Here is a 10,870-nt window from a genome sequence, read left to right as displayed (position 1 = left end):
TCACCAGGCTGATTAATCAAATTTGTGGAGAATTTGTTTTCCAAACAATCATAATGATCAACTCTGAGATTAACAAAACCGATCTCGCGACTAATATAGCTGGCACAACCACATTGCAAAAACAACTGACTTTTACAACCAAAAAGTTGCATTAACAGAGGTGCGGAACAACAACGATAATAATAACTTAACACGTGACACAGGTTCAGAAAGTTTACTTCCAGCAGATGCATCTAAAATAAGTGGTACTAAAAGGGCTACACCCGACTATGCTTCATCTCCTATCTTGACCAATAATGGTGCACACGCGCGTTTAAATTTTGTTGGTAAATATGACGGATACGAAGGAAAAAATGTTGGTTATTCACAATCTGCAAATTTGCCTCAAACTAAACAAGAAGCGAGCCCGATAAAATGGGAAGAATATGCATTACAGTTCTGTTATGTCACCAAACCAAATGGCTTCAAGGACATCGGCTTCTCGTTTTAACGAGTCTAAAGATGAACAGAGGGCAGACCGGTTGGTTAATTTGCAGAATTTCATCAATCAGTGTGATGCCTCTGATTATAGAGATAATATTCAATGTATGTTTCTTTGGTTTACTTTTTTATTTGGTTTGAATAATTTATGAATCTATATTGATCTTTGATTCTTGTTATCTTCACAGTGCTGTTGCGTTTATCGCCTGCAGAGCTTAGCAGACACGCTGTTGAATTAGAGAAAAGAGCGATTCAGTTGACCATAGAAGAAGGTATCGAAAAGGGTTAAAAATGTATAAAACCCTTTTGACTTTTAAAGTCAAATGAGTTGAAAATAGTCAAAATACCATTCTGGTAATGAAAAAAAAAATGGAATCTTGTTAAATAGATCAACATTGTTAGTAAAGTTTTGCTTTTTATATAAACTGATTTTTTTATATTCTTGCAGCATAGAACTCAAAATTTGGTTATTATTATTATCATCATCATCATCTTCATCTGTATTTGAATCTAAAGTTTTGTTTGGTTGCAGGAAAAGAAATGCAACGAATGCAAGCATTAAACATTTTGGGGAAGCCTTCAATAACTAGAAATCCAATGCCAACAACACAGCATATCCAACGTAAGAATTGAGTTAATTTAACATTGCCACGCCATTTACCACATTTTTCGTTTTTAAGTTTTGTATCTTATGAATTTATGCATTATGTGATGCTAGTTTTACTTTTTTTGAATTTATTCAGTTTAGTTTTGTTTTAGATGTTTAACTTAAGAATTCATTTGAAATTGTTACTCTAGAAATCCTTTATTGTAATCAAATGATTTGTTTAAAAGTGACCCCTTGATAAGTTTAATTTTATCTATATGTGAGACAAGTTGAACAGTTAAGATGGGTAATGCTTTCTCTAATCTTTATACTATACATGTACAGATCGGTTTTAAATCCCAACCAGTTTGGGTTAGAAACCGATCCAAGTCGGTTAAAGCATGGTCAAAACCGGTTTAGAATTAATTGAATCGGATTGGGAATTGGTTTCGAGGCAATGAAGTCCAACCTTGTCCCGACCGGTTTTAACTGGGTCGGATTGGGACCGGTTTGGATTATTCATAAACACAGACTTAACTAGGGATGAGCAGATGACACCGGATACTGTCGGTACCAATTTTGTTATCTACTTTTTGAGGTTTCGGGTTCAATACGGTACCGGTACCGGTACCTTACCGAGATTTTGTCTTCGGTACCAGTATCATACCAAGCATTTTCGGTACCGGTACTAATACCCATTTTTGACAAATTTTGGGATTCGTATTTTTAGTACATGTACCGAGCTCGTCATTAAACTTAACAATAATAACTATTTTAATACTTTAAAGTGTAGATAACACCATTAACTATTTTAATACTTTAAAGTGTAGATAACACCATTAATTGAAATACATTGAAAGAAATACAAGTCTTAATTTGTTTTTATTCGTCTGCTCGTTATGTGATTAATCTTCATCACCAGAACCCGAGCTGCAATGTGGGTACTCATCATCCCAACGGCATCAACGTTATAATCCCTCATGATGTTTGCATCTTTTCTAAAAATTTTACCACAATACTGGCAACAAACCATATTCAGACCGACTCCCATTTCACATATACCGTTGCGACGTGTCTATTAAAATCATCGTTTTTACATAAATATTATTTAAAACCGAGCCTTACCCCACCACACTGTAGGGGTTATTATTTATTAGTTCCACAAGCATCTCATGATCATCTACATGTTGTCTTTAAGCTAGAAACATGATGACGTTGTTATCCAATTACATCATTTCACATGTGTCGGTATTGTAATTATAAACTTTTGGATAGTTGAAAAATAGACCACTGGCGTTTTTGTTTGAATATTCTTTTTCTTTGAAAGATTCTAAAATTAATATAAAAATTTTAGTTGTTTAATCAATGAATGCCTTGAAAGGGCAATTGGCTCTACACGTTTTTTTTATTATTTTGTAAGCAAGTTTGGCTCTACAAGTCGAGTAAATTCCGTAATGAAATAGTTGAGATGTAACTACTAGACAAAGTATTCAACGACCTTTTATTGATCAAGCTTGTTCAAGCTCGTTTAAATATAAGTTTTTTTAGAAACTCATGTATTACACAGGTCGTTGAATAAAAAAAATATTAAATAATTAGTTATAAATCACTATGTTATAAACCAACTGAATTATAATGGTTTTTAACGATTATAACATATGTTTTTTTGAACGATCAAAAAGTCCGAGCACATGGGTATATCTATTGGCAAAAGGTCATCCATATCTATGATCGAAGAACGCTGATGACCCAACCAATCATCCCTTCTAGAGAAAACTTATCCCCCGAAGATCTACTATAATAAAACATTTGGCTTATAATCGACATCTTGTTTCGAATAAAACTTCAACATGTGAACTCTTTGATGGTTTTTGTGAAGTTATTATTACTCAAATTAACTAAAGAAGATTCCATCAAATAACAATGCTGACGAAATCACCTATTCTTTAACGAAAAATACCCACACGCCCACTAACACGTGTTGATCACGGACCAAGAAATAAGAAGTTTGGGGCATATGCTGAACACGCGCTATGATGACGTTGCCGTATCTCCGGCATTTAATATATTTATTTGTTTTTCGTCAAAAAGTAAAAAATAATTTTTTTTGAACGGCCAACAGAAATTTTATTCATCAATTAGCCGGTGGCTAAACATTACATACATGAAACATCAAGTGATGTATAATTACTAACCATACGTTACATACATTCCTTAATTAAAGACATCAAACCTTCTCCAGGCGTTCCAGGTGATATCCGGTTCCTTTGACCGACACTTTATCCATAGGAAACCCAAGGACTTCACATCCTCGATGATCTTTGAATGTGAAAAGGGGGAATGTTCGAACACCACCTCGTTTCGCATCTTCCATATCCTCCAAGACGTTATGAGAATGATCGCATTGATGGCCTTCTTTCTTTTCATGGATCCGTGAGTACTCAGATGTAGGTTCAGTAAATCCTTAAAACTGAATGCAAAGAAACTAGGGATCTTACACCATTGCGCAATGACCTGCCAGATTATCTGAGTGTCTTGACATGATACTAGAAGGTGGTCGCTAGATTCATCATAATCGCCGCATAATGGACATCGAACCGAGTTTAAATGGATGTTCTTTGCTGCTAAAGCCGCCAAAGTCGGTAGTCTTTCTTGGATTGCCCTCCATGCTACAATGCCTACCTTCAAAGGTACCCAGTTATTCCATTTGAAGTCTCCTGTCGGTTGCATTCCTTTTGATTCCCGTATGTATTCCCTCATGCTTTTGATCGAAAATACCCCAGTTGCATCCGGTTCCCATTTCCATGTGTCCTCCCCATCCTGAAACGATGTGGAACTGAGGCAAGTTTTTAGAGCTTGTAGCTGCTGGATCTCCGTTACAGACAGCTCCTGTCTTATCCATTGCCAACTCCATAGCAGCCTATTCCCGTCATGTTTTATCCTATCCGACACTAGGCATCTTTTGTTTTTTTCCAGCGCGAACAGGTCAGGGAACGTGATATAGATTGGGCTGTCATCAAACCATCTGTCCAGCCAAAACATCACACTGGACCCGTCCCTCATTACTGCTTTAATCGATGTTGATAGATCCACGCCCCACCTTGATAGATGACCCGATATGCTATAGATTTGTTTCCAAGAACCCGGGATAGAGATCTTTGCTGGGATGAAATTCCAAGTTCGCGAGTTATTGTGAATTGCCCACACCACTTTCCTCCAGAGACTTCCTTTTTCAAGTTTGAATCTCCACCACCATTTCGATAACATTGCTAAGTTTGTCTCGCGAAGGCTTCCAAAACCGAGACCCCCATACTCCACGGGTTCAACCACTTTTTTCCATGCAATCCAATTGATTTTTGAGTTGTTGTCCGACCCGCCCCAAAAGAACACTCTCCTTAGTTTCTCTAGTTCTTCAATAACTTGGGAAGGTGCTTTGTATAATGAGAAGTAGTAAGTTGGTAGTGAGTTTAATACGGACTTAATCAAGGTAACTCTTCCACCATAAGAGAGGGATCTTGCTTTCCATATGGACAGCCTCTTTTTGAATTTTTCAATAATTAGGTTCCAGTTCCTTGCAAGATTCATGTTGGCCCCCACTTGAAGACCTAAGTATCGAAAGGGGAGTTTCCCAGGTTTGCAATGTAGCATCTCCGCCATAGATTGGGATTTATTTGCCATATTTTATCCGCCATAAAAAGTAAAAAATAATAATAGATTCTCTTTAGCAGGTAGTGAGAGAAAGTAGTGGATTGAGATTTATTTGCCATATTTTAGTTTCACATTTTGCCCCTAAAGTTTTTGTAAAGTTTTATTTTGTAACATTTGTTTTTGCTTGATTTTCATAGCAATCTATAAATCTATATCTATCCTCTTTAATAAAAACTTACAACTTTTACCACTTGTCACTCATATATTAAACCTTACCTTTTAACAAATTTATATTAATAAAATAATAGTTACCATTCTTAGAATGTTTGCTTTAAAATTTGTTAATTTAATATTTACTTCCTATTTTTTTTCAAACATTTGAAATTTATAATTATTTTTTACTTTAAAATTGTTTTAAGGACTATTGTACAATGACCGTGTTAATAGTGTTTAACGGGGTTTATTGTTTCTTGTATACTGATCATTTATTAAATATTGTATTTTCAAGAACTACCCGTGTAGTACACGGCCTCAAACTAGTAGTGAATAAACTGCATTAGTTTCACGTTAAATTGAATTCGCAACGCTTTTCAAAAAGGCGTTGCTATATTCTTGAGAAGTATGTTATTCTCAAGTTAATTGAGTCATAGAGTAGTATACTATATGCTATATTGAATAGAGTTATGCATTCCTTATATCTAATAAGATATTGTTTTTTTAACTATGTGTGGTTTTCTTTTGGCATTCTTAGAGTTCAAACATGAAGATTTGATACGTTTATTAAATTATTCAGGGTCATTCATTTCGTTGGATACAATGAGCATCTAGATTTAAAAGATGTTTGTTTGGTTGAATAATGAATGGGTATGAAACTGATCCATTCAAGTAAAGGAATCGAGATTCCTACAAGTTAGTGAAAGATTTCAACGAAAGGAGCCAAATTCTTCGCTCCTCACATTGCGGCTGTCATAACTCACAACCACCATCACCCCCCCCCCCCACCAGGACCACCATCGTCGTTACCATCACCACCACTATATTCCAACGTATTTTAATAACTTTATGAAACCAATATATGTTTTTTTTTTGTTCCACCAAATGTATAAAATAAGCTAACTTCCTTTTAAGAGACTCAAATGCTAAATTGTTACTTTTGAAACATTTAACTATTTAAGTCACATTTACTGAAAAATGATACCATAGGGGCCAAACTGTTAACCTATTAGTTTATTGACAAACCTTGAGTTTTGCTTCAACTACCAACACTTAAAAAGTTGTACAAAACACAATTATTTAATAACCTTACATCAGCATTTATTTTAGTTCTGTACATGTATTCCCCTTGAATCATCATCATCACACTTCAACCTTAAAAATTGAATCTTTCATCCTCAAACCAAGGATCTTGATCACCTGTGGGATTCCCTTGAGGGTTTATGGTGGGGCTTCCAAGATTGTAAATCTTGAACAAACAACAAAAATATCAAGCTTGGATAAAGATTACAAGGTAGAATATAAACATGATTCCGTGTTTGTTCCTTAACAAGATAACAAAAAATTTTCTTTCCACAAAACTTTCTTGCCAAAAGAAAATTTTGGCGCCTTTTTTATTTTTTTTAATAATATAATCTCAAGAAAATATACCATCAGGTGTTAATCATATATTTTTACTTATAGTTTGGAATATTATTTGGTTTTTCTTGACTATTTAATTTCCATCTTTTTCCTTATCATGCTATTGATTGATCTTTTTGCTGATCATCTGATTATTATTTTACATGTTTGACAATTTACATAAGTCAAATTAGCAAATATTTTTTTATAATATCATGATTTTCTGCTGTTTTTAACATGTTATGCTCGAATGCTTAGGGATTTCTAAAGAATTAATCCTATAATATTTTTTATTTATTTTGCATCTGTTGATGGTTATTTTACATTTTTGGCTAATTACAGAAGCCAACATAGCAATTTGTAATGGACCCTTTTGATTTTCCAAGGGTTTTTTGTTATCATTTTATGTATGATATATTGACTGATCTTATTGCATCTTATGGTGATTATATGTTTATCATTTGGAATAGTCAAAATGGTAAATCTTGTCTAAGTAATTTGATTTTTTCTAGTGTTCTTATTATGCAAGTTTACCTCAAATATAACATGTTATACAACTTTATTGCTTTTTTGTTTACTAGGATATCTTCATAGATTGATATTTTGATTCTTTTTGCAACTGTTTATGATCATTTTACATGTTTGACCCGTTACAAAAATCAAAACAAACAAACGAACGTACCTAGTATAATTTGCGATGTCTAGTTCTGAATTTAAAGAATTTTTGTCCCATTTTTGACAGATTCCAGCTTAAGAATTGTGGGAGGCTTACTAAAAATTAACCATGAATAAATATGTTTTCACATTCGAAAACTCATCCAATTCACCTATGGATTTTGATTACATGGATGAACTCTTGTTGGATGGATGTTGGTTACAAACAACCAATGGATCCGAAACCTTGAACAATAATCCCTCACCTTCCAACCCTTTTGATCCTTCATTTCAATGGCCTAAATTGGATCCCAACATCGAACAACCGGTGTCAAATGATCTGGAAGAAGAGATGCCAAAATCCCATGTAAAAACCCTCATTAAATCACCAAACACGTATGGTGAATTTGTTTCTGAATCTAGCAAACAATGGTGGATTGCACCAATGACAAGTTCTGCTGGCTCTTCATTATCTGTGATGGAGAGATTGTTTTATGTAATCAATAACATAAGACGATACGCAATTGACAAGAATGCACTTATTCAAGTATGGCTACCTGAAACTAGAGAAGGAAGCAAAGTTTTAAGCACGAGCCGAAGGCTTTTCTCACTTGACTTGAGTTGCCCTCAGCTTTCTTATTATAGAAATGTATCAGAAAGTTATCATTTTCGGACTGACGAGGATGTTAAAGACAGTGTAGGATTGCCCGGAAGGGTGTTTATGCAAAAAGTGCCAGAGTGGACTCCTGATGTTCGGCTTTATAAGGTTGAAGAGTATTCAAGAGTTTCTCATGCTCAAGAACATGATGTTCGTGGGAGTTTTGCGGTTCCGGTTTTTGATCAAGATGTTAAGAATTGCATTGGTGTTGTTGAGGTTGTTATGACTACTCAGAAAAGTAAATATGCGCTAGAGATTCAAAGTCTTTGTAAGGCTCTTGAGGTATGCTATTTATAGTTTATCAAGATTATTGGTAGTTAAAGGTTTAATCCACTGGTTTCCTGCCCTAACTTCTTGAAAACCACATGTGCGGTACAAGCTACGATTTCCTTATCCTATTAGTTGACAAAGTACTAATTAGGGTTTAAACGAGCCGAGCCATTCACAAGCTACTTGAGATCGGCTCACTAAAAGCTCGAATTGAGCCTAGCTTAAACTAGCTCATGCCTGAGTTTGTGCCTAATATAAGCTTGTTTACACGAGCCCCCGAACTACATGTATTGAGCTCCAACTACCTCACAAGCCTAGTGTTTATAGTTTTTATTTAATATATTTTTATATAATTAATGTAATTATGTATAAAAATCATGATAAAATAACTAAATAATATATATGTTACTTACTATAAGGTTTTTAATGCATAAAAACTAATTAACATGTGTATACAATCCAAGCTCAAGTGTGTAAAATTTTTCATGAGCCAAGCTTGAGCTTGGTGATAGAGCTCGAAACGAGTTGAACTCGAGTTTTGGTAAGTTAAATAAGCCAAGCTCGAGCCTACTCGAGCTCGGGCTTGGCTCGACTCGTACACCCTAGTCATGAAAGGTCACATGAGTTCTTTGGTAACAGGTTTTTATGTTTAACAAGCTCTAATCCATAACACTTTCATGATTTTAATAGGCAGTTGATCTCATGAGTTCTGAAGATTCAAACACACACAAAATCAAGGTAATTGGAAGCAAATTCAACAAAAAATAAAAATTCATGAAATTAGTACTAAAATTTTAAATTTCTGATTATTATTAGGAATATGATGGCTTCTATCATCCTGCATTACCAGATATTCTTGAAACCCTGAAATGTGCATGCATGATTCATAATCTACCACTAGCTCAAACATGGATCCCATGCATCAAACAAGGGGGCAAAGGCGGCTGCCGCCACTCAAACGAGAACATAATCCGCTGCATCTCCACGGTTGATTCTGCTTCGTACGTATCTGACCATCGATTTAAAGATTTTCAAGAAGCTTGTTCTGAGCATCACTTGTTTATAGGCCAAGGTGTTGTAGGCAAAGCTTTCACAACCAATGAGCTGTTTTGTTACTCACCTGATGTCACCTCATACTTGAAAACCGAGTACCCGCTTGCTCATCATGCTAAAATCTTTGACTTGCATGCTGCTGTTGCTATTCGGGTCCGAACCATGTATGCTGCCATGGTTGACTTTGTGCTGGAGTTCTTCTTGCCTGTTGACTGCAAGAACCGTGAAGAACAAAAGACGATGATTGATTCGTTGTTGGTTATTATAAGGAAGGTTTGTGGAAGCGTGAGGATCGTTGCAGAAGAGGGTGTTAATGAATGTTTAGTTGCAGTTTCTGATTCAGAACCGGTGCCAAAAGTACAAGAAACAGATGGTCATGGTCACGGTCATGGTCCAGTTTCAGGGTCGGGTTCCGGATCAGGTTCTGGTTCTGGTTCCGGTTTAGGCTCTGGTCCAGATATTGAGAAACGACGTGCTGGTCCGAAGCTGGAGAAAACTATTACTTTGGAAATGATTCGGCAACAATTTGCTGGCAGCCTGAAAGAAGCTGCAAGGAATATTGGTGGTAAGTTTATCATCTGTTATTATTATTATTATTGTTATTCCATCTCATGTTTGAATATTCGGATAGTTATTGACGTTTTATCATTATCATTAGTTGGTTAGATATGGTTATCAGTTATTATAATAGACTGAAAATATTATTCACAGATACAGTTTTTCAGTTCGATGTCAAATCCTGATTCGCGTTATATAATATGCAGTGTGTCCAACGACTCTGAAACGGATATGCAGGCAGCATGGGATACAACGGTGGCCCTCTCGAAAGATCAAGAAAGTCGGCCACTCGTTAAGAAAGATCCAACTTGTAATGGAGTCGATCCATGGTGGATCGAGTTCCATTGATCAGATCGGGTCTTCTTTCTATTCAAACTTTCCTAAACTCGCCTCTCCCAACCTGTCAAAACCGACCCCTTATCCTTTTCCGGCTACAAATATCGAAATTTTCGACTCTAAGCCCATTGACCAAGCCACTGCCCCCACTTCATGCAGCCCGAGTTCAAGTTCCGATCCTTCTTTATCTGGTGGGGCCCAAAACGTACCGGTCTTAAATGAAGTTACCGGTGATGGTACTTTGAAAAGGACCAAAAGTGATGCAGAAATTTATGCATCAAACACTCAAAATCAAGAACAAAAGATCTTTCTAAGATCTCAGAGCCATACATTGCTGACCGAACCACGGGTTCAACCGGATGGTCATCTTTGGAGGGTAAAAGTGACATTTGGAGAAGAAAAGGCTCGATTTCGGATGCAAAAAGATTGGGGTTATAGTGAATTATTGCAAGAAATTGCAAAAAGGTTTTGTTTGAGTGATATCAGTAGGTATCAGTTAAAGTATCTGGATGATGATTCTGAATGGGTGTTAATAACTTGTGATGATGATGTAGAAGAGTGTATCGATGTCAACCGGTCGTTTAAAAAAAGTGGGACCATTAGGCTCACTCTTCGTGAGCCACGACTTCGTGTCGGTAGTAGTTTAGGTAGCAACACCCACCTTGTAAAGGGGAGTTTTGATTTCTAGACGGTTTTTAATTACATGTAAAAATAGGTAAGTCGAGGGGGTGTCAAAATCGCACCCCATGTGATTTACCTACTTCTACTAGTAAATAATAAATCACGTAGAAATCAAGGTGGTTTTATTAAACCACCTAAAGATATAAAAATAATAATGTAAAAGGGTGACTTTGGTTCACCATGGCTCTTGATTATTCAAGGGTTAGGTCCTGCGAAGCTATCGGGTTTGCCATGGTTCTTGACTTTCGACGCATTGTGATATTGTGTGGTATACATTTTCAGATTGTACATTGAGGGTGTTGCTGGAACTGATGCTGTTATTTTTAGTTTGC

The 10,870-nt window shown here is 35.9% G+C and overlaps 2 protein-coding genes across 2 annotated transcripts; both read left to right on the top strand.

The window, feature by feature from the left end:
• Positions 1 to 418: 418 nt before the first annotated feature.
• Positions 419 to 1,416, top strand: LOC143566285 (uncharacterized). The gene is made up of 3 exons (XM_077053028.1): positions 419 to 585; positions 669 to 752; positions 1,013 to 1,416. Exons 1-3 carry the CDS (start codon positions 426 to 428, stop codon positions 1,111 to 1,113), a joined length of 345 nt encoding a protein of 114 aa, XP_076909143.1. The 5' UTR covers positions 419 to 425; the 3' UTR covers positions 1,114 to 1,416.
• A 5,581-nt stretch (positions 1,417 to 6,997) lies between these two features.
• On the top strand, positions 6,998 to 10,545 carry LOC143566302 (protein NLP5-like). The gene is made up of 4 exons (XM_077053041.1): positions 6,998 to 7,922; positions 8,601 to 8,648; positions 8,727 to 9,528; positions 9,728 to 10,545. Exons 1-4 carry the CDS (start codon positions 7,113 to 7,115, stop codon positions 10,543 to 10,545), a joined length of 2,478 nt encoding a protein of 825 aa, XP_076909156.1. The 5' UTR covers positions 6,998 to 7,112.
• The last annotated feature ends 325 nt before the right edge of the window (positions 10,546 to 10,870 follow it).

This window comes from Bidens hawaiensis, unplaced genomic scaffold (assembly GCF_021521415.1).
Source record: "Bidens hawaiensis isolate Kalapana, Puna unplaced genomic scaffold, B.hawaiensis_p1.1 tig00022871_1, whole genome shotgun sequence".
Classification (NCBI taxonomy): Eukaryota; Viridiplantae; Streptophyta; class Magnoliopsida; order Asterales; family Asteraceae; genus Bidens; species Bidens hawaiensis.
Note: the sequence above shows the minus strand (reverse complement) of the source record. Positions and strands in the feature narration are given on the sequence as shown.